At 39.0% G+C, this 24,761-nt stretch overlaps 1 protein-coding gene across 12 annotated transcripts in view; it reads left to right on the top strand.

The window, feature by feature from the left end:
* The window catches only part of CUNH10orf107 (chromosome unknown C10orf107 homolog), a 260,433-nt gene that overhangs the window by 11,068 nt on the left and 224,604 nt on the right, over nucleotides 1–24,761 (top strand). For 7 of the 12 annotated variants that reach the window (XM_017746379.1, XM_017746380.1, XM_017746374.1 and 4 more), the window contains exon 1: nucleotides 3,050–3,196. In XM_017746379.1, the coding sequence (XP_017601868.1) occupies nucleotides 3,076–3,196 (121 nt within the window). In that variant the 5' untranslated portion in view covers nucleotides 3,050–3,075. Of the gene's footprint in view, nucleotides 1–3,049; nucleotides 3,197–5,357; nucleotides 5,682–16,448; nucleotides 16,663–23,698; nucleotides 23,794–24,761 lie in introns of those variants that run through there. The other 5 variants (XM_017746382.1, XM_017746375.1, XM_017746377.1 and 2 more) reach the window with 3 other exon arrangements.

The raw sequence follows: 24,761 nt of genomic DNA, 5'->3' as shown, positions 1-24,761 counted from the left end.
AGAGCTGCTACTTTATTGTTCTATTCTGTATTAAAACACAAAACCACATTAACCAAACCTAAGGCAGTGCTTATGAATCCAGAATGAACGTGGCAAGTTGACTCCATAAGCTTGAAATTACATACCAAATCAAATTTTTCCAAATGGCACTCTATAAAACAACATGTAATTTCCTCACTTACACATTTGATATGTTGTGAGCCTGGACAGAAATAACATCACTTGGAAAGAACCTAGTTCAAAATAATGAGGAAGGGAACTCTTGCAGTAGTAGGTCAGAAAGCACTTGTGGCTGTGGGGATCTCTTATCAACCTTATTTTTTTCTCATCACTATTAATATGGGTAAAGCTAATTAAATGTCTTAAGTGCACTGGAGATATAGAGAACACGTACATGTTTTGTACCTGTAGTAGCTTTATCTATCTCCTCACTTGCTTAATAGGAGATAGATACTAAAGCTAAAGTTGTTCAGACTCACAAAGGCCATTTTTATGCAAAATAGGGAATTACTTCGAGCCCAGGAGAAGAACAAGTGAAATATAGTCCTACTCGAATATCTTATGGCCTTTGGGATCCACTGGAAACAGGAGTGTCAGACTAAGAACATAGCTTATACTTTCCTTGAGATGCAGGTCTTGCATCTAATTCTGTTAGAAGTTAAGATGACCATTTTCTACCTCTGCCATAATGAACAGGCCATTTCAAAGAAAAACGTTGAATGTGGTCATATAGTCTCCACCACAAAGCCTGGCTGTGTGATCCCTTGATACTGATACAATCACTGATTCCTGGCTGTGATTCTTAGGGCTTATATTCTATGCCTGGTTCTGCTATTACCATACGTACCTGTGTTCTAGGTATGCCTGTATGGAATATTCTGCTGCATGCATTTGAGGTTCCACTACCTGCACTGTTATGTAGAAATAGACATACTGTAAAATCACAAGTGCATTAAGCCTTTAAGAAAAATGATATGGAAAGACACAGATCAGTGAACAGGCAGTGGAAAACTGAGCAAAATTATCAGATCAGAATTTGGGTTTTGTGAAACATAGTGTGATAGTGTGTAGCTGCAGTGTGTAGCAACTTCTTCCAAAAAAAATACATTTGAAGTAGTTATGTAAAGTAAAAATAGATCCATACACAGACAATCTGGAGCTTCCTGGAAAAAAACACCTTCAATGCCACCTTTTTATGTACAGATTTCCATCACTGTACTCTGGCTGTGCAGGTGTGCCATAAGTCATTCCTGACAATCCCACCTGCCATGATTAATATTGACCGAGTATAAAGGAGAACTGTCTGTTTGGCAGCTTGCACAGATGTTGCAGCAGGGCAGTCCAGAGTCTGGTTGCAGCTGGCAGAAAGCTCCACTCTGTGGCTGCAGAGCTGTGCCTGTCCCAGTGTCAGGCTGGTCACCAGCACACGTGGTAACAGCCTCAGCCCTTGGGATCTGTGCCAGCAGGGAGTGACATTGCCCGCTCCTGGCTGTGCCTCTTGCTAGAAAAGAGGCCCATTGCAGGAGATGGTGAAAGAAGCTACTCTGGCAGCTCCATGTCCTCTGAGAATTCCCTCTATACAACAGAGATCACTCAGTCAAATTCAGCGGACTTCCGGATGTTTTGAGCATCCCAGAGAACAAATTGATCAGTGACCCAGTTCTTCCATTCCATTTGATTGCTTTATTGAGCCAGGATTCCTGATGCCAAAGGGATCCCCAGGGTCTGATAAATTTGGTGTGAAAAGAGATGTTTGAATTAAGAACTTCATGGATGAAGAGGGCACAACAGATCAAAACAACTTTGACTATTCCTGCTTCTATTTAGAAACTGCAGTAATATTTGGAGTCTGCCTGCAGGTTTTAAATGGAAAGATTGCCTTTCTCTGCTGTAGTGTAATGTCTAACACATTATATATAGTAGGCATATAATGCAGTTATGATACTGTTATGTGTAATTCACCTTTTGTAAGCAGAGATAAAGAAAGGAAGCTCCTACTTCCATCAGGTTTGTAATTTAAAGTGTATCCAAAACCTAGTAGCAAAAAAAATGTGCATGCCTATGAGTGGAAGAGGCTGTAGGAGCGTGTCCTCTGCATGTGGGATGGAATGTGAGAATTTTTTTGGTTTTTTCAAAGGAAGTAGCTGCTAAAGCTTTGCACTTGTATTAGAGGTGCCCATATTTGCTGAATGGTACATTTACTGGCTTTATTTCTGATAGCAAACATTTGTGTCTTGCAATCATATTCCTCAAGTGTGGATCATTCTCCCTCAGTTCATGAACAACCCTCCATTCAGAAGCCCTCTGAAAGCCTCTGACACAACTCCTGCAATTGAGAAATTTTGTTTTTCTTTGGTCTACCTCTATTTGTACCATTCCCATACACTAAACTTCATGAAGCATAGACTGTGACTGGTATGCTTAGAAAGTATCTGCAGTATTATGAATGTCACTGCAAACTACTAATTTCAATGAAGTCTTCAATCATCCAAATGCGCTAGCAACCTTACATATGTAAGATAAAAGTAGTCCCAGTTGAGTGAGAATAAGAAGTCACAAATGATAAGAGTCAAATGAGATCATTCCCACATATAAAGTGATGGTGATCATGATTATGCAAAACACCAGGTTTGCCAGAAATTCATTGTTCTGCCATCAAAAGATATTCATGCTTTCATAGTAATTTTCTGCAGCAAGCACTAACAAGAAAGCAGTTTGGAAAAAAAATGTCTGAAAGGCCCATTTTACAACTTGGGAATGTGAGAGATTACATCAATCTGGAGGTTTCTGACGATTACATGTAGCAATTGAAAATCCAAAAATTAAAGGTTTATATCCAGTCATTAACGAATCACAAATGCCCATTGTTGTCAGGCTTTCCTGTGTATTACTTACAGCTTCTTCTAATTCTTCAGGACTTACTCATGGATGACTTATAACTCACGCTGGCATTAGTACTGTATACAGTAAATTATGTAAGATGATTGCACAAAGTGCCTCTCCCATGATGTAACTAACATTAAACTGTTAATCATAAACCTAGGGCTTCTCAGCTTTCACGGAAATGCAGCTGTTATGCAGCCAGGTGAAACACTCTCCGAGGAGTCTGGTGAAGTTGCTCTGTTCTTGCTGACATTTGTTGAAAGCCATATGCTGCACATAAACCAAGAAGACAGCAAAGCCTTGCTACAAAAACGTAAACCTTTGTGTATGGAAAGGATGCTGAATTTTGAAAAACTGCTTTATTTTAGCAAGGACATGTTTTTATTTGGTCTTTTCCAGACACATAGCAAAACCTAACCCTAAGGGAAATCATTTGCTACAGCTTAGTGGTGTGTTGTATTATTCTCTGACAAGATTTGTTTGTCAGTTTTAAAAGCAGTTTATAAACCAGTCATGTAGATCAAACACAGAAAGCTGAAACATTCTGAAACATTCATCATGCAAGAGGTTTTTTCCCTTAAAACAAATCCTCTTTCCTTTTTGCTAGCTTGACTAACATGAACTTTTACTCTAATGATGACTGGAAAAAAAAAAGGTAATCTTTTAAGCTGGAGTTGTGTGTGTCAGCTGGAGTGTACCATTCCTAGAGTGTTATTAATCATAAGCCAGTCTATAAAACAATGTTTCTCTGCATGGGGCGTGCTAACTAGCTTCCAACGACACTGAGTTTAGCCTAGCTTTATTCTCCAGTGATCTAAATCTACAAGTAATGCCTATTTCACCTCAAGAGGTGTGTTTTTCACATCCCATCTTTTGTTTTATTGCATCTTTTTTATGCTCTTCTGACATTCTTGTCCTTCTGTAGGTAACTGTTATATTGTGTTTATGGAAGGCATATGCAGAAGCTGGGTACTGTTGCAAAGAACCATGCTAAAGCACAGTACCTTACAGTATAGGAAATCATGAGAAATACATGGGAGTGGTCTAGATCAGTTCCTAACAACCTGAATGTTCTGATGGGAAACTCATTAGACAGTAACTGTGTCTCTATCTACTGATATCATCACCAAAAATATTTTCTTCCTCTTAGATTCAGTGCTAACGAAAAAAAAATCGGTAGGTGTAAAGTATTTTAAAATCTTCCAGGCATTTCTAGGCAGGTGAGTATATAATGGTTCACCTTCATTGATACAGTTCTGTTCCTTTATGCATATTTGGGCTTCTCCAAAGCCAGCAATACTTTTCTTTATGCTCTTCAGGAAGGGACCAGGTGTAATTGCAAAAGAATAGTGCAGTGTACCCTCTTCATGCACAGTGGTTGTGAGTGCTTTTTGCCACTGCAAAACTAGTATGTCCAACTGTTAAAGAGAGCTTCATATTATGACAGTCTGTTCCAGCCTCAAAAGACAGGAAGACAGGTTAGATGCGGAGAAAAAAAATTTTGAAAAGGACTGAATTAATAAAATAATGTTCCATTAAATCTGTAGACCCAAGGTTTTAGGACTTGCCAGTGAGAATGAAATGAAGTACAAAACAGTTACACTTTTTTGTTATGATACTCATGACTATGAACAAACCATTTCCATAATTCATGCACAGAATTATACTGAAGGGCGCAAGGGTCACGTATCTCAATGATTAGCATAACACCTTAAGAAAGGAAGAGGATAATTCCATTTTGCAGTGTAATGATTATTTCTGACTATGATGCCATCTTTGAGTTACAAATAGTAAAAGAGTGAACCTACCCCTACGGAGCTAACTTTGCATATGGTCCATGTTCTCTAGTCCAGATGCCTCATAATTCTTCAGTAACAGAAAATTTGCAGGTCAAAATTCTTTACTCCTGTGAATTTTCTTAATTTCACTTCAATTTCCACAGCAGGTCTTCCCAAGATGTGCTGTTTACCCCACAGGACTATAGGAAAGAGTTTGAAGTAGCCCATGAACTAAATATTTCTTGCTTATTTCTCTGAAAGACACTGACAATAGTTGATGAAGCAGTAGATTTTTCATGTCTGCTCCTGTGCTTTGCAAGGCCTGATAAAGAGTTTGGAATTCTGCTTTCAGGATGAGGATATGGGGAGTGGGATAAATCACCTCCTCCTCTGTGCTCACATAACCTGACAGAGTTGAGCGCAGTTCTCTTTCTACTCTGGCAGTACCCAAACTAGCTAAATTGAGAAATTTAGGATTTTAGAGAGTAATTAAAAACTTTCATACGATATATGTGTTTTAAGAATCCATTTGCAAAGGGAGGATTTTACACAAGTTTTCTATCAACAGTAAACTATGGTTGAAACTTGCTGTTTCTCCTTTCTGTGTCCTGCTGGGTGTTGAGTTTTCTTTGGTAGCACATCCTTACCTGTCAGTCACTTGCCCAGGCAGAGCTGAGTCAGACCTCAGCCTGCAAGTCCATGTCTAGAGTTGTCCCCAGTGTCCCAGTCCTCTTTGGCTGGCACTGGCACATTTTGCCTGGGGCTGCTGGTGGCTGAACTCTGTACTTGATGACATGGTGGAAAGAGGCTTAAAATGTTGCAATAGGTGCAAAAGTCAATGTGTCACTGTCGCTGCGTGTAATGGCCTTACGTCAGTGCAGTGGCATGACATGTCACTGTTTTCTTCCACTGCAGGCCATATACAGCCCGTTACACTTTGATCTGCTCAGCAAACCAGAGTGGATTCCTTTTGTCTGTAAACAGCAGCTGGGTGAAAGGAAAGGGTAATGGAGCCTGAAGGTATTTGATGCATCGGCATTAACTTTGAATATATTCGCTGACCAGATAACAGCCCATATGTGCACTGCCAGTGTCAGTTTGTAGTTGTTACTGCTTCTAGAGCACAGTTGTGGTAAAAAACCATCTGCTCTGATTTCACCTTGGGAGGTGTGATTCTGGAGGGAAAACGTGGCCTGGCTAAATCTATGTGCTGTGCCTTCCTGTGACCCTCTTGTCACATGAGCTATTTCAAATAAGACTTTCTTTGTTCTTGGCAAAAAGGACATATTCTTTGGTGGGTGGCTTGCCTGTCCTGTTACTGCTCAATATGGATTTTCACATTTTAGATGTTCCAACTACGCAAATGGAGCAGGTCTGTACTGTTCATCAGATGTAAAGCTAACTTTAAAAGAGCATATGGAGGCATATGAAAGGTTTGCACTGCAGTTAAATCTGTCTGAGGATCAAGGAGGACCAAGTAATTTAGAACAAATTCTTGCATTTTAAAACATCTATCCTTAATCTGGGGCAAGCGTGCCTGAAGCTTTACAGATAAAATAATCTCATCCAACCTCATGTCACATTTTCTAAGCAAATGTTCATGGTTCACATCTGCTTTATTTACTATCTGTTAGATTTAATGCATTCTTATATATTAGAAAAGAAATATATCTTCAGATAAATGTGGTTTAAAAATGGGATTATAATCCCAGGGCCCTCAAACACTCATGTTTCAGTGAGTAGAAGCAGATTTTTCTGATACAGTTGGGGCAGAAATGTTTCTTGTATGGCTCATACTGTGTAAAATGATATAGAACAGTTCTCTCTTTCAGTATTAAATCACTTACTTATAACAAGCATGGATTTTGAGTGCAAAATTTGTTAATGCTTACAGTAAAGTGTAGAATGTGAGACATATTAAAATTCTTAGAATACCAAAGGGTGTGAACCAGATTTGGAAATACGATAGTGGGTTTAACACCTCTTTTAAAATGAGGCAGATGTAGAATAATCTAATCAAGATGTGTATCCAAAGTATGAAAAGAAATCTATTCTGAACCCAACTTCCTGCAGTCATGAAGTGTACATCCATGAAGCTCTCAAATAAAGCAATGTGCAATCAATCCATGCTTCTTCCTCTTAGAGAACAGAGCAAATGTGAACTATTCATTATTCTAACAGTACTTCATTTTTTTGTGTATTGTGTACACAATCCTGTGTTTTTGCAAAATCCTGCTCTAAAAGTAAACCTTGAAAGCAATTGCAAGTGCAGAGGCAAATGTGCCATCTCATGTGCATTCACATGAGGTCAGCTGATTACATGTGATTATAAACATGCTGTTGATTGTGGTGGAGTGGCCAGGCCTCACGAAGGCTTTGTGTGGAATTATGGATTTGCAAATGCAAAGTGTCTGAAACCACTTGCAGTGACAGCAAGCCTGCTGCAGGACACAAACAAATTTTGTCCTAACCCTGTGAAATTAACAGCATTCCTCTGTTTGGTTTGACCCTGGTTAAAGCAGGTTGAAACAAGGAAAGCTCTTTCCTTAGCATGCAAAGTAGGTAATGCTGGGGTGAAAGGCAGGTTTAAGCATAAAAGTGGTAGGGGAAAAAGGCCTTTTGCCTTAGCAGAAAAAAAAGGAGCCACCTTGATTGCTTTCTGTGCTTTTCTCTATCTCATCTTTACACCATTAATCTGAAGATCTTTTAACATTACTAAGTTCACTGATTTTTCCTGTTGCTGAAATACCATTTAATTTTAGCTGCTTTTAGTTAGATATCTGTAACAGTAATCAATTGCCTAAACAGACCTGTATTGCCATTTGAGAGGCCCTAAGGTCCTGCCATAGCACTGGCAGGTATGATACAGGACCTAAGGCAAATTGTTGCTCTTCTGGGGCAGCAGTGGTTATATTAGGGCATCTCACATGGGACCAGACCCTTGAATTTAGTCCATAGCCTCAACAAATTGTCTTGGCTTCTTGTGTGGTCAGACAAGAGAAGAGAGAGGCTCTTTCAGCAGATGGTTGTGAGTGCCTGTCTTAGGCATTGAGTCATTCCTGTAAAGTATTTGTCTGTTCTTTTACCAGGGAGTGCAGGCAATGAGGTAAGTTTAGGATTTCTAATTTGTGGATGACAGAAGTCAGTTATGGTAAATCTTGTTCTCTGAAAACAAAAAAATATGGAAATTATGGGCTTTTAATATAAAGAGTTTGATTTCATAGTGTTATTAAGATTTATCACTATAGATGAACTGTGGGAAGTCTCAAGGAAAAACTAGCTAAAACTCCTCTTTAATTAAAGGTGCAACTGAAAATCTGAATTACAATTTTTTCCTAGAATCAGTTGGTATTTAAAGAATTACAGAAAGGATTTTATTTGTTTAATCAACCAGAGGAACTTTGCAGTGTAACTGGAAGATAAAGATACATCTTTGTATTAAGCCATTGCTCTCCATTTTAAACTGGCTCCTCAACTGTCACCTGTCTAAAGCAGATTTGTTGCAGCTGTAATGATCTGGAGATACAAATGAAGCATAAGTTGTGAGTGGTAACATTGTGCTATTTTTATTAGACCACTACTCTAGCAGGAGAAAACAGAGGAGTATTCAGCATACACCCCACTCCTTTAGGGTCTGCAAGCTTCTCTGTTTTCTTCCATTATTTCAGTACAGCTATTAAAAGATACTACTCCCCTTACAAGACTAGCCTAATTTATTACTGTCTTAAGGAATGCAAATCTATTAATAGTGGAAAAGAGGTAAGGAGGTCAGTATTGTGAACAGAACACAAGATAAAACCTTTAGAGTTCTCCCTGTCTCATTTCAATCAGACACAAAACGATAAAAAAAATTCCTTTGGCATTCTAAAGCAGCACAGGAAACACAGCAGTGCCGTTTAGTGTGATATGGCTTCCAGTGCCATATGAATGCCAACAGCAGGATTCTGAGGTTCAGCCAAGTTGTGCAGCACAAAGCTCCAAGAGGTAGGAAAGGACTATTTATGCCGCTGTCATGTATCACGACAGATTCACACAGCGTGGCCAGACACATCCCGTACCAGAGAAAAGTCCCTTCAATGTCTTACAGTGCAAGCGAAGGCCTGTGGAGTGCAAAGCATAATGAAGTCCAAAACTGGAACTTTCCCAGTTATATAAATGTAACTCTTTGCTTTATTTCGTATCACCTTTGTTTACCCTTTGAAACAATCAGACATCATTACTTATACAGAACCCCTCACTGTAATTTTAGGGTATTCTGGCATTTTGAAACAAAACAAGAGTGGAAGCAAATATATTTCTTGGCTTTGAATTTAAAAGCTTAGGGATCCTTTTAAAAACAAATTTTACAGTGACCAGCTTTTGAGTTAGCTCTGCCAGTAAAGAATTTGCAACTAAAGAGACTGAAGGCATTACCTGGTGAGGGTCATCCTGCAACAGTGAGAAAAGCCAGTACAAAGCCATCTGTACGATATTAGACATTAAAATGAGATTTAATTGGCATGTAATGGCTTAATAACTGTCTGTTGGATTTGGGAACTAAAGTGATTTCCTGCCCCTTGGCTGTTTCGACATTGGTATTTTGATGCTGGTATTTTAAATGTGTGCAACAATAACTTGTTCTCTTCATACTGGAATATCTTCTGTATAATGGCCACAACCTACTGAACTATGAATATTTATTAAGTTTGTTTATTCCCTGTGCTTCTTTGCTTGCTTCCTTGCACATGTGAGAATATGTATGCATAGTTTCTTTTGCATTCTTTTCACAGAGTACTTTAGGGCAGGTTCTGGTCTGCCGGTGATTTCGGGACCACATGGTGAAGAACGTTTTGAACCACGAAGACTCTCTTGTATGTGCTATGGAAATTCTGCAAAATATAACTTTTTTTTTTGTTAAAGTGAATTACAGGGTTATTTGCTATTGAAAAAAATAATTTCAACTAATACTACTATTTATTATTAAAGGGCCCAACTTTGTAAGGTAATTAACAGATGAGATAGGGTACAGTCTGCTGAAAATGACTTCCTGAGGATTTTATGCCATATTTTTCTGTTACTAATAGAAATGTACTAATGTATCTTTGATGGTACTAATGATGAGGCTACATAAAAGATCACCTCTTGCACAGACTGAAGGGTCTGAACAGACAGGAATGAAAGATCTGCAGAATACCTTGGGACTTAATTCAGCACTGGGCCATGGCAGCCAGTGTGCGAGAGATGTTGGGGGCTGCACAGGACCCCTCTTTCCATAGGCTGTTTGGTGTCCCAGGACTCTGTGCACTTCAATGACTGTTAGAGAGAGAAGGTTACCATAGTTCCTTATTTTATACGGGAATACTGAATGAAGTAATTAATTATCAACCTAACATAGTGTTCCTAGGCAGACTAAGCAATGTAGCTGTTGTTAAATGTTTGATTCTATTGTAGAGCTCGAGCTGAAGGGTCTATAATGCAGGGTCCAACAGTGGATGTTACTGGTAAAGGTGTATGATGTTTTCTTGATAAAAACTTTCAATCACCAATCAGTCTTCCTTAGCTACCAACATTTTCCAAAAGTACAGGTGTTTGTTTTGTCAGGTTTAAATACACAGAAGTGTTGAAGCATGTCCTCAAAAAGTAGTTTTGTACTTTATGAATTGCTTAGTTTCTATTTCGCAATATGCTAAATTTTTTGTGATCATAAAATTAAAACAATTTGATACTGTGTGTACTGAGATTTATGCCATTCCACATTCCTTGAAAGGTAAATTTGGAAAAAAGTTAATGGATGAGAAATTTGTTGTAACTTCTTCTGGAAATACAAAGAGAGGTTAAAACAGTGGAGTTAAAAATTGAGCTCTCAAATATGTTTTTATCTTCCATTTCAGTGAATAAAATCATGTTAGCCTAATTCAGCTAGTCCCTTAAAGAATGGTTTATGTTTTAGAAAGTGAGAACCTCACAAAACACTGCATATTAATTATTTGAGGACTGTTAGGTCATGAGAGATTAGGAGAACATGTTCTCACCTTCAGAAATCTTGGATTAGAACATGACCAAACATTTCATTATCTCATTGTCCATCTTCATATCCCAGGTCTTTCATTTTATTGCCATTTGAAGAATATGTAATATTTATGTAAATTTGTATATTGAACTACTGTATTTGAAAAACTGTTTTCAACACATAAGGAAACTTGGACCAGTATGATTGATTTGCTTAAGGGTGAGGCTCAGATCAACACTGGAAAGTATTAAAAAGTTCATTGTTTAGATAACAGATCAATTATGAAACTGGTTCTGTTCTGTTAAATGAATAAATTCTGAGATTGCTGTGAAAAGTATTAAAATCTACAATTATTTCAATTTTAGATAACAAATGGAAGATATGAGAATCCCTTATGCACTGCATCTTTGAGGGCAGTAGAAATATGCAGTTGAGATGATAAAGTATGGCATGTTAAAGATAATATACCTTCCCTAAACTGTGCCACATAATAAAACATTATTTATATTTTTTAGCTGGCTCATACATGACTATTTATATTTCTTTATATTGCTGTTTCTTCCCTAGAAGAGAACTTGTCACCATATCTTGATATTCTTCAAGTACAACCCTTAGAGAATAATCCTTGCTGTAGAAACAATTTGAGAAAAGTGACATATCTTTTAAGTGTAACCTTTTCAGCTGAGATCAGTGCTGTCCATCTTACAGATCATTTATGATCTTAATCATTACAATCCAAATAAATCTTACAGATTTTTTAATAACAGTAATGTACAAAAATGTTTTAGGTACATAATACATAGCATTATGAATAATATAATAATGATGAAAGCTTTCTGCTTTTACTTGCTTCCTTGCTTTCTCAAGCAGGAACATCTGAACTATTTGATTTTTTTAAAGAATGTTGCCTTTCTGGTGAAGTCTCTGCTTGACCATGAAGCTGTAGTGCTCCAAGATGCCATTAGAAACTGTATCAGGGCATGAGAGTTTATATACAGCCAGTCTAAAAGGCTGCTCAGAAAAATCTGTCTGTATGTCACACAGGGTCAATAGAGTAAGACTTGCTGTGGCAGGAAGAGCTCAAACCACTGAGTAGTGACTGTGCTCATAAAATTTCTCTTATAAAAGTCATTAAGTTTTGATCTAAGGATGGTATGATTATTTGCATTATGGGGATATATATATTATATATATAATAATTCTGTTAAATCTGCTACTTGTATTTGAATGTGCTAAACTAGCAGTTCAAGCCAACTATAAATAATCAGAATAACAGGTTTTCTTTACATATCTATATAAAAACCTTCATCAGATTTTTTGAGCTCACTCAGACAATAGAGTGAAATCTGAAGAAATATTGACATCAGTTGTGTATTGCCTAGGTAAATTAATTTGCTGTGTTTGGGAGAAATTGTCTAATCTGTCTATCTAATTTATAGACCAAAGGCCAAATGATCCTAACACATAATCTGCTCAAAACCCCTAAAGATTTAAGTGTGCACTTGCCTAATGCACTTTCCTTCTAATCCATGGTCAAGGGTAAAGTTGAGTAGAAAGTTTAAGTTTCTGCAGAATCAGTAAACTGATATAAATATAGTGGCATCATATTTTTTTTGTCATAAATATTGGCACAAACAAGATCTTCCTTTATTTTTGCAATTTCTTGGTAACAAATGTATCAATTAAAACTTAGGAATCTTCAACAAAAGTCAGCTCCTGGAAGAGGAGAACAAATTTCTCTGATCTATTGGCAGTAGAACACAACTCAACAGTGACATCGAAGCTATTGTTATCCCACATCTTCATCCAGACCTGATGAGGAAAGATAGAATAATCAATGACTTGGTTAACTGGAAACAAACTTTAAAAATTAAAGTGAGCCAAATACAGTAAAATACTGAGTAAAGTGATGGATTCTCTACCTCTTGGTATCTTTAGTCAAGTCTGAATGCCTTCTGGGATATATTTGGGCCAACACCAGTGTTGATAGCAATATACAGGTAGGAGGGGAACTGTATGATGTTTATTTCAGTTACATATTAACTGATCTTTGACACCTGCAGTCACAAACATTATGTACGTCAGAAAAAAGAAAAGCTCAGCTGCTTCTGGAAATCTGTCTGTGAAATGCACAGTAATACAGCAGATAATTTCTCAGTAGAGGGCACCTTGTCCTCATTCACAATTGACTGTTCCCATGTATCATCCTCAAAAACTGATGGGCATAATAGGAATAGCAGGAGCCGGAGCTTATCATAGCATAAAACCATGGTCTTGTGGTCATGACTAATAAACTACCTGTATGAAAGCCTTGAGTCATATCCTCTGCAAGGCTCTGCAACACGAGTGGTGGTTTGCATCATAGCAGCTGCCATTTAGCCAGCACACAAAAAAAGAACATAATGGTCATCTTAACTGCCACCAGAATAACTTTTTTTGATGTGCTGAAGGTGTCAGCAGAGCTGGTTTTAGGTGAAAAGTAATAGATTGTGTCATAGGAGGCAAGACTGGATGTAATTACTTCATTTAAAACTTACGAAAATATGAAAGGTAGCATCAAAGCTGTTCATTTTTCACAAAGAGCAAACGGTCTGCTCTCATCAAAGCTTTCACAGGCTTAGTGACAACTGCTAGGCTACTGGGCTGGTTCTAGCAGAAGCTGTGTCTTTTTCTTTAGTGTATGATCTGTGCAGGTCCAGGAGTTTTTCTAGCGAATTCATGGTGGCATGTGTGGTTTAGTTGGTATTGGCTTTTGTGGCACTGCCAGTGAGATAAACACTGCTTTGGCAGACTTCAGATAGAGCTTTGTATCCCATTTTTTGGTTTTTGTGTCTCAAAGGTATTTTTTGTTTTGTTTTTCTCACCACTGGCTGGGGAACCTGAACTCTTCCAATGACAGCTATGTCAGCTGGAGGTTGTTGGCTATACCTGCTGAGATGCTTGCATAGAGGGGCAGTATCTCGGTTTGAGACAAGTTTGGGAGGAAAACGCTCTGGAATGAACGTCTCCCCCAAAGACAGGTTTTCAGCACTCCCTCCCCCACCGATGCGACAGGAATTTCTTGGATGAAAGTGAAAAATACTATTTATTTAACAAACAAAGTGCCAGCAGGGCACAGGAAAAATGAATAACTGTTAAAATATTAAACCTCCTCAATGAGGAGAAAACTGGTGGATTTAGAGTTGCCTCTGTAGCTGGCTCGGCCCCTCCTGAGGTCTGAAGCCAGGATGCGGTGTCCCCGCAGCCTCCCCGCCGGTCCACGGGGTCTGGTGATGTGGTTCTTGGATCACAGCTAGGCCCAACAGTTCCAGAAGAGGAAGAAGTTGTTACCGGAGGATTTCGGTGTGCCGATATGCAGTCCTGGGAGAAAACCTCTTGCCTCAGCTTACAAGTTAGCTAAAAGCAGGAAGGTGCTCCCTCGGCTCTGCAGCAGTGAGAACACAGGGGAGTGTGTGTGAGTCCTTGAACACAAACCTCGCTGAAGAATTCACCCGGCTTCTCTCCGCCCTTTCCTTCGGACCCAGCTTAAAGCTGCGGGGCCCGTTTCTGGGCAATTAGCAGATGATAGGGGAATACAGTGTATCATAAAATCAGCCCAAGACAGTCAGGAACTCAACATTGTGTCAAAGTCTTGTCAGTACTTTAAGAGAAATACCTCTAAAAGGAAAATCAGATATTTATCCCAATTTTATGAGCTCCAAGAGAGTCCCTGGAGAGGGAATGAAAGTCTGCAAGATTGCACCAGTACTTGATTTGCTTTCATTGTCTACAAGAGTGCAGAGTTTTTCAGAAGAACCAAACGCCAGCTACACAATAGTCAATGGTGCAGGTTCTTAGGGCATCCTCTGAATTATTACTTATCCTATAACAGTACCCAGTCTCCTTCCACAGCACTGTGGTTTTGATCAAAGAAATAGCATACTAGTATAGAAACAGTTCCAGGAGCTTACTAGAGGTGGCATGCTTTTGATGGCTTTATTAGAATGTTCATGAATTACATATCTATGCACTTGCTTTACTCAGAGGCTTTTCTTGATGCAGCTTGCAGAAGTAATAATTGTTTAACACTGTGCCAAGTATGTTTGAATGAACTACTTCTCTAGGGAAGCCGCTCTGTAGTTATACTGAACTTTCTCGTAATACCTCAAAAACAAAAATGCTATTTCTCTGCTTATTACCCAGCTGTAAGTTGCTAAAGATGTTATTTGCAAGTTTGTGTATAACTCTTGCCTTTAGGAAAATTTTCCCTTCTTTCTTCTATTACACAACTGAGAAGCATGGAAAAAAATGAAGAATACATTTGGTATCCATTCACTGCTACTCAGATATTCATTATTGTAACATGCTGTATTACTTCTCAAGGTTTTGGATTCATTGAACTAGCAAGAGTGGTTATAAATATGCTTTACTGAGTATTTATTGTATCATGGATGGATTTCATATGCATAGATACATATGCAATATGCTAGTGTATAAATTATTACTGCAACATAGATGGCCTGGTATTTGTTCAGATACTTGAAAATCCAAGAAAATTCATATATTCCTGTTAATATGATTTCATCTATTTCTATACCTTACAGTAGATTGTTTTACTGTTGTTGTTCCACACTGTAAAAACAGCATATATTGCTTAGGCAGCTATTGCAGGAATCAGCTAAAGGTGGATCAAACAATGACTGTCCTACCTAAGTGCTAAATAGAAAATAATTGTAGCCTAGTGTGTGGGGTTGACGCAGGCTGGATGCCAGGAGCCCACCAAAGCTGCTCTATCACTCCCCTCAGAAATTATAATGAAACACTCATGGGTCAAGATCTGGGGAGAGATCACTCACTGTTACTGTCACAGGCAAAACAGACTTGACTTGGGGAAATTAGTTTAATTTGTTACCATCAAATCAGATCAGGATGATGACAAATAAAACCTGAATCCTGTAACACCTTTCCCCCATCCCTCCCTTTATCCTGAGGTCAACTTCACCTCTGAATTCTCTACCTACTGCTGCCCCTGTGGCACAGGGGGATGGGTAATGGGGTTGTGGTCAACTCATTACACATTGTTTCTGCTGCTCCTTCCTTCTCAGGGGGACGAGTCCTCACACTCTTTGTCTGCTCCAGTATGGGGCCCCATGAATTGGAGACACTCCTTCAGGAGCAGCCTGCTCCAGCATGGGTCCCCATGGGGTCACAAGTCCTAGCAGCAAACCTGCTCCAGGGTGGGCTCCTTTCTCAATGGAGCCAGAAGTCCTGCCAGGAATCTGCTCCAGCACAGGCTTCCTAAGGGGTCACAGCCTCCTTTGGGCATCTCCTTGCTCTGACCTGGGGTCCTCCAAGGGCTACTCCACCATGGACCTCCATGGACTGCAGGGGGACAGTCACCACAGGCTGCAGGAGAATCTCAGCTCCAACACCTGGAGCATCTCCTCCACCTCCTTTTCCACTGACCTTGGCGTCAGGGTTGTTTCTCTCCCATGTTCTCACTCCTCTCTCTGCCTGCACTCCTCTGCTGCTGCAGTTTTTCTGCTCCTTCTTAAATCAGTTATCCCAGAGGTGCTCCCACCATGGCTGATAGGCTTGGCCAGCAGTGGGTCCATCTTGAAGCTGGCTGGCAAGGCAGACATGGGAGAAGCTCCCAGCAGCTTCTCACAGAGCCACCCCTGCAGCCCCTGCTGCTGGTAGCCACTGCTACCAAAACCTTGACACACAAACCCAAGACATCTAGTTAATCTGTATTTTGGTAGAAGACAATTTTAGTGTTGGCTTCTGGTCTTTAATTTATTTATTTTTGTTTTTCCAAGACATTACACATCAGAGAGGTTCCCTCCATGTGCCATCTGTTTCCTTGCAATTGGGAATGGTAGAATAATTTTCTGAAGAATGGCTGACAAGATGTGGCAGGGGAACAGTAATCCATAAGAACGAGATTTCTCATTAAAGTCACTCAGCTCATCTGTGATACAGCAAGCTCTTGATTTACACTGGTCACCTCTGGAGCAGAGAGGACAGTGACTGGTAAGTTACATTTTTTATTGCACAGGCTTATGGTGAGGTTCTTGACAGTAACTGGGATTGCTGTCAGATCAGTTCTCATGGCACAGACACACTTATCTAAGTGAGATTATTCTAGTTAGACAATTTATCATAGTAACAGCTGTCATCGTAGACGCCTCGACGTTAGTTACTTCGTGATGTCTTAATGTTGGCTGGCTGTTGTCATATCATTCCTTAGGCTTTTGTTAGGACGAGCAGGTGGACTGCACAAGGTCCCTCATGAATTATAGCAGACCTCTCTTTTTGGCCTCTCAAATTTCTTTTCTTTATGTGCCTCCTGGTCTTCTCTCATGAACAGAACCTTAGTGCAGATCAATGCTTCTGCTCTTGCTGAGCAGCCCAGTTTATGACATACTGGCACAGCTGGACACGTCAGCCAGCTGATAATAGTTGCAACAGACAAAGGAAATTGCTCTAGGACAATTTAAAAATTAAATATCTGCCATAGAAGCTTGGCTGGGGTGAAGAGGGTAAGGAATAATATGATAGAAAGGATAGACAGAATCACAGAGCTGGTGGTCAGAAAGGGTGTTGCAGGTCACTTAGTCTGCCTTCCTGCTTAAAGCAGCACCCTGGAGGTCTCAGACCACAGGGGAGCATACCTGGATAGGAAGTATACCTGGACCAAAACAGGAAACGGAGATGTCCTCTTCCAATTGCAGAACCAGGTCTTTCCACAGTACAGTGAAAGCTACTTTTAAGTCATGACCAGCTCTTCCCCACCCCTCTATTTCTATACATTTGTATTTCACAATAAATACCGCCTGTCTTTTCAAGAGGATCCTCAAAGTATTTGAAAATACAGAGAAAGGTAAGCTTACACATCATGTGAAAAAAAGAAGAATCATATACTAAGTGAAAACAAGAAAGAAGAATCCATGATTATTGTGTAAATCGTCAGCTGGAATAAAGGACTTTTTTTCCTCTTCTGATAGATGGCAGCTCCTATGTTATTTTTTTTACTCTTAGTGTATAAGGAGCCTTGGGGTAGAGATCTTTTCCTATCTTACACAAATCTGAGTAAAGAAGTGTAAAAGCTCATCAGCTTTTAAGCAGAATCATGTTTAGTCTTGAGCTGCCAGTATTGTCAGGTGAATTTCAGAATGCAGGTCTGTGTGCCTTCCAGCTTAGCCACTGTTAACAGGAGAAAAATGAAAAATCCAAAGTCAGAATTCTATCCCAAGCCCTGAAGAGGCTAAAAGATGTGCTTAGGTTCATATAGAAATGTAGTTAAGTGATTTCAGGACATGATTTCAGCTGAATTCATGTGTTTGGAGTAGCTCTTCCCTAATTATCCATGCTGAAGTTTGGTAATGGGGTGCTACACAGTTTTTAACAAGTGACTGTCTGCTTAAGGTAAGACAGTCTGTCTTACCTGGCAGATCTGAAAAATAAAATATTTTTCATAATGTTTAACTCCAAATTTTGCTTTTAAAGTTGGTTATATTACCCCTTCTTTCTCGCAAATGCTTCAAGGAAAATGTGAAAATACATCTGGATACTATTAAGAAAATGAAGATCACCGCACAAGGTAGAATATCTAATCAGAGTAGCTGTTTGGTACATAAAAGGGTACACACCTTAAAGCAGTGGGAGCCCCAGCACTGTCATGAGGTGGTGGATGTACTGACCCATATTAGGGTGTTCTGCTTTGCATCCTGGCAAGGCACATTTGCTTTGGTTTTGTTGCAAACCCTCTAGTTGGGATCCTCTGGAAACAGGAGCCTAGAGGAATAACATGATTGGCTTGAAAGATTATTTTGTTGTGATTGCTAAATCAGCTGCATTCTTCCACTAGCTCACTATGTCAGATTCACAGAAGCATGCTCCAGTGACTAAGCACACTCGTAAGATGATAAATTCAGCCAGCCATCTCTTCACTCCTTAAGGGCTGAGAGAAAGAGGAATGTGAATGGCAGACTGTGAAGGAAGACACTAGCAGATCACATAAAGCCAGACTGACCTCTGAGTTCTGAGCCACTTAGTCAGAATCCCTTAGAACCACCTTAATAATTCAATAAGGCAAATAATATTTTGAACTAGGTGAACAGTTATGAAAGATTCTATAGTAGTCACCTCAATGAGCCTTCTCTCATAAATACAAAACATTAGAGCAAAATGCAGTTTTATAACTCCAAGTAAATCCCAATGAAGCAATTTGAGAGAATGTTCCCAGAGAAGGTTCTGTGGTCCACCTATCCAGCATGGTCTTATTGCTGGCTAATAGCTTTTTGCTGTCTCTTCCTCCAAGCAATGTACCCAAATGTGTGACCTCAGTCTGGAATCTATGCTCTCAGTTTTCCAGAATACAAGCTCCTTAAATTGAGATCCATAACAATCTCACAAGATAATAATCCAAAAATCTGAGTCAGCCCAACAACTTCACTTGGATAACACCATGTAAACAGAAAAATCCTTTTTTGTTGGCCGAAATATTGCCAAGAATCATTAGAGCCAGTGCATAGACACTTGAATATGTTGGTGACATGTTGCTTCGAAAGACTGGTAATTTTTTGAACAAAAAATATGCAAAACATATAAGATATTGTATATGAAGATGAAAGCTGCATGGTTTAACTTGAAAGCTATAGGGGTAACACTGGAATGAAGGCAATGTGTCTAAAGAATGAATTAGTCAAATCATTTTTGCCAACATTTTGACTTTTTTTTTTTCAGGAGTTAAAAGTATAACTACCTATATGCAAACAGACAATTCTAACTCATCCATAAATGCTCTCAGTGTAAATTACATATGTGCTGTTCTAAACCAAATTCTTCCTGTGTCTTTGTTCACTTGCTTTTCCAATCCTCAGTATTTCCAGTGAGTCTGTTATGGAAGCCTCCAACCTTAAAGAATATATGAGTTTTAACTCGTAATTGTGAAATAAGAATAAATAAAAAATGCTCTATACATCTGAAATAAACTATCTTCAGCTTTTTTTTTCATCATGGACATTATCTGAAAATTTACTACTTCTTATGTGATCACAGCTATGTGGATATTTGCTAGTTACATGAGGTCTGAGCAGCCTTGAAATCATCACACAGGTGTAATTTTTAAGAATAAAACAGTGGTCATTGACAGTATATTTATCATCACATATCCTTTTGTTATTTCTTACTTGTCTTGCATAGGCAATGACAAGGCTGAGAAGAGCAGCTGGTGATTTCTCTTCATCTCTGTACCTGGGCCTCTCATCATGACAGGATCCTTTTCTACACAGAAAGAGGGAAAGCTACTGCTGTTACAAATATGCTCATTAAATGAGACTGATGCTTTCATTCAAAAAATATTTGCATCTGTTTGGATGTTTTTCTTGATGTATTTTTTCCGTCTGCGTTGGTGGATGCGTACACTTAAATACATGCAAAGCTTAACTGCAGTGAAGGAAAGCTGCCAAAATGCAAATCTTACACTTTTTGAAGCTAGATGTAGTCTCATATTTGACAGTGAATATTTAGATATATACCCAAAAGGAACACATTCAAATTGCCTTTTGTCTTAATAAACATGGTCCTTCTTATCCTATGATTTGTCATGATTATCAAATGATAACAGAAATGTATGCATTCTGAGAACATGCTGAATAGCTGATGCAAGAAAAAGCAGTTTTGAAGAGATTTGCAACTGAAAGGTCACCTGGCAGTATGGCAACATGTTTAATGAACCAAAAGTGAACTAATTTAACATTCTTTTCAAGGATTCAGAAAAAAAGCCCAGAGTTCCTCTGTGCCTTTATCATGGCACTGTGTTTAGAGGCCTTTTAAACAGACACCCTAGCACTGTTAAAGCAAAACTGTCCCATCCTGGTGTTCTTCACAAAGTTAACTTACAGGGTTACATCACAGACTGACATGGATTAAAATGAGCATGTAAGGTTTATGTAGAAAGCTCTGCCTCATACCAAATGTGTACGTTAAAAAGTACATTATGGCATCAGCATATTAGCATACCTTGGAGTTTGGGCTTTGATAGCTGATGGAGAGAAGGACTCTGGTTATTTATCACCTACACAGCAGAAGGATCCTGAATGTTACCTTTGGCATTTGCTAAAGCATTGTTTGCCTCACACTTTGATAGCCTATGCCAGAGAGAAGGTGTTTCTCCCATGCTGCAGCTTCACATAGTTTCTCCCAGTCCTCCAGTTTACAAATAGGAGGCTTAAAGAGAGTCACTGTTTCCTTTTCCAGGACATGCCTACAGGAGATTTATAATGCCTTTCTCAGGTACTTTTTTCTCAAATAATTTTCTCAAACAGGTGGGGCAGAGAATGTCTTGCTAAATAATAGATTAGGAAAAGACTTTGTCACGAACACAGGCTAAGTACATCTTAGTCACTTAAGTTCTTGTCCCAAGGAAGAGACTTTTGTTTGAAATGCAGCTGATCTTGCTAGACATCCTTAACGAGTGTTTCCTGATCAGACAGGTACCCTGTGCTGGTTTGATTGTTGGAGATGGGGACTGGGATTGCTTGCACTTCGCATAATGCAACCACAGCTATTTGCTGGGACCAGTGCTATTGTCTTTACTCATTGGATTCTTGTTGTCAGCCCCAATTAAATTCTTGCTGAAATACCATAAAAATTATTCTACTGCCAAATATTAAGAGAGAAATAATATGGCTGAGGCAGAACATTTTAATTCACTGCAAATGAATCTTTCAGAAATCAAATCTTTATACAGCCATGAAAGATACAGAAAAAGTAAAGGATCACACCTTAAAATCCTGCTTAAAATCCTATTTTTTATATTTTATCAATGAAGTATTGGTAGCTTCTGATGATTTTTAGAAGAATGATAAATAAAAATTTGAATTGACAACCATGGTTTGAGTGATACCATGGAAAGTATTTGCAGTTTGAGCACTGTAGAACTTTCTGTATACAGTATTTTCTTCTTAGTTGTTCCACAGGGTGGCACAACTCCTACATTGCCTTTTTCAAAGATATCACTCAATATTTGAATATGTTAAGTTGTTTTACCGTATTATTTTGTGTGACAGCTGAAGCCTTGAGTTCTGATGACATTGCCTAGCCAGGTGAAATAGGGAATTAAAGTAATTGGGACACAATTGCTACTGTACTGTCTTTAATCCAAGACATAACCTACACCCTCCAGCCTCCCCCCCTTCCAAATTGTGGTTATCTGACTTTGAACAAAATCTAATGTGTGAGGAAAAGATGCAGATCAGACCTTAAGAGCAGCTAAAGCTTTCCACTAAGTGCATTGGTTTTCAGAAAGAAAACAAAAAGTGTTTACTCCTTTAATGAGAACTACTGAGTATTTTTAAAAAAATACCTGTATTTAAAAAAAAAATTCTTCTGAGACCCTCATGCTTCCAGGGTGGAAGGATAAGGAAATTGTCCTGGATTTTGGGTGCATCCACACACAGCCTTTTATTTAATCCTCACGAATGGCAAGGAAGAATTCTAGACTTCCAAATCCTGTCTGCTCAGAGAAATGTCACTTAGAACTCATGACAGCATTTCTCACCACGTGATTGCCTTGCTGATGAAAATGATCTGGGTTTGGCCTTCAATGTTATAAAATGTTCTGACAGACCATCAAGATCCTGTTGCTTCACAGCTTCCCTGATTGTTATTTGCTCTCCAATTCTTCACCTCTTTAAGGCTTTTCCTTAAAACTGCAATTTAAAAAATCATTGTATTCCTCACCAATAAGCCCACTCCAATCCCTGTTTCTAACCCTACGAAGGACTTCAAACCTTAGAACTGGCTGACTCCTGACACAGCCAGGCTATCCTGTTACCTCAGCTTGTCCTCAGGCAGGGGACATGCAGTGGCAACAGCAGCACAAACAATTACACGTTTGCTGGCTCTCATTATGGGTAAGTATGATTAAGGACAGAAATCCTGCAATGTTTAAATGAAGCATTTTGTTACAGTGACAGGCATTCTGAGGTATTTCCACATGTTATCTTTTCTATTTGTTAGTCAGGTGCCCAAGGAAAACCCCGCTATAGTGCAGTGATTGTCTCTCTGTCAGTTCTGCCTCCACCTAGTATTGAGCCCAGGGGTTAATTTCAGTGAAAACTAAAAGAGGAATAGGTAGGACACAAAGGTGTCTAAATGGGTAAAAAAATTGGGAGAATTGGCCTGTGACTAGGAGAGAGCTGTACAAAGAAAGATAGCCCTGACAGAACTCACATTATGTGTAACATTTGGCTATAGCTAATCAGTCAAAATGTACCTGACCATCCAATTAGCATTTGTGCACTGTCAGATTAGCTGTAACTCTGCTTTCTAGCTGTCTCTTGCAGGATGCAGCTGGAAATATTGCTGCAGGAACTGGGTCATGACAGTAGGGGATGAATCTATAAGAAAACCATTTCATTAGTTATGCTACTCATGCAGCAACCAATTTCAAATGAAGAAAATGTCTTACTAGTCAGGTTCATGTAAATCTTTTGTGCAGGAGGCTTATGCTTTTATCTTTAAATACACTGTGTTTTTAATTTTCAAATAAATATGTTTGGGCTTTGTAGATTCAATTTTCTTTTGCTGAAATCCCACTACAGTAGGGTTAGGTCCTTTGTAGCTAAAAGAGAAGCAAGGCTGTAAGGGTATTCTATATGGCAGGTGACAGCTCTAGAGCAGTGAATCGTGATTATATACTGAAGCTCATTAATTTACCCATTTAAGCAAACTTCTACAATTCATTTTAGTGTCTAGAGTGCTTCAACTTTTCTGCTTTCATTTTAAGCTACAGCTGCTGTGCCCCCAGATCTTTATACACATGGGATAAATTCCTCTTGACTTCAGTGGAGTTCTACCAGCCAGAAATTTTGCTTCTGGCTTCTTTGGGATTTAAATGGTGTGTGTTTGGAAGAAAATGTCAGATTGGACTCAGGAGAAAAAGAAATATGAAGAATACCCACATGTCTAGGCTATGGACAAAAAAGGGGAAGTAGGAACTGGTGCTGAATTATTTTAAGTTAAATTTAATATTTGCTTGGAAATTCAAATGTGTCTTTAGCTTTTCCAGGTTGATAACATATCTGAAGCATTGTTTGGGACAGCAGATATTTATGAGAAAGCTGATTGGAATAGAAATGTTTAGCATCTTTTGCGGTAAGTGGGGTTTTTTTTGTCCTAAAATAAATCATGGCATTTCTAGGAGAAATAAGGAGACTATTTTTAAAAAAAATCAGGTTTTCAGTAAGAAAGTCTCAAAGGACAGTTTTGAGTTCCTTCTACAGAAAAAAAATGCTACAAATGTGAATTATCTTGGCAAAGAACTTTGGTTTCTTAATTGTATTTAATATTTCTGTTGCTCCTGCAGTTCCAATTATCCCTATGTATCCCGATGCAATGTCTGTAAATCAATGTCCTTGCTAGCTCTTACATTATTAGTTTCCAGTGCTGCTGCAGCTCCTGCTTGAAAAGCTGGGCCTCTGGAGGGCTTGCCTTTGGTTAGGTTGCGCTTGCAGATGCCAGGCAGAAATGCAGCTCTGTGAGGGCTCTGAGAAATGACAGAAATGAAGTTGTTAGGACGTGTGTGTCTGTGCAGTGGTGGATGATTAAAGGGTGGACAAGGGGTGGGGCAGATGACGCCCGACTCATAATGCATGTCTGTGAAACAGGAGCATGGCTGGGTTGCCAAGGGATTGTGATAAGGAGAAGAGTATTTCCCCTGTGAGCGTTCCAAGGCTGTAGATACTCTGGACAGCCTTGTTCTTCTTTTGAAAGCAAGACCTGTAACAGTGAGAAACAAGGATATGTATGTGAAAGGAGAGGTTATGTGTGAATGAGAACCTACAGGTAACATGAGAGTCCTCTTGCTGAGCGCTGACAGAGGAAAACAGGAGATAAATTTGCTTGCCACATGTTTCTTTTGCTTTATTATTTTCTGGTTTTTTCTCTCTTATTCTTTTCTGAGAGAGAACAGAGATTCTCATCCCTTTTGTTTTTCAAATTGCATCTTTCCTGCTGGCAAATACCAGCTGTGAACATGATTGTACCGGTAGAATCCCATTTTAGTGATAGTTTTCAGTATGTTTATGGAAAAGATGAAAAATATGCTGGCCAAAACACTCTTT

Source organism: Corvus brachyrhynchos, unplaced genomic scaffold, assembly GCF_000691975.1.
Source record: "Corvus brachyrhynchos isolate BGI_N302 unplaced genomic scaffold, ASM69197v1 scaffold279, whole genome shotgun sequence".
NCBI lineage: Eukaryota > Metazoa > Chordata > Aves > Passeriformes > Corvidae > Corvus > Corvus brachyrhynchos.
Note: the sequence above shows the minus strand (reverse complement) of the source record. Positions and strands in the feature narration are given on the sequence as shown.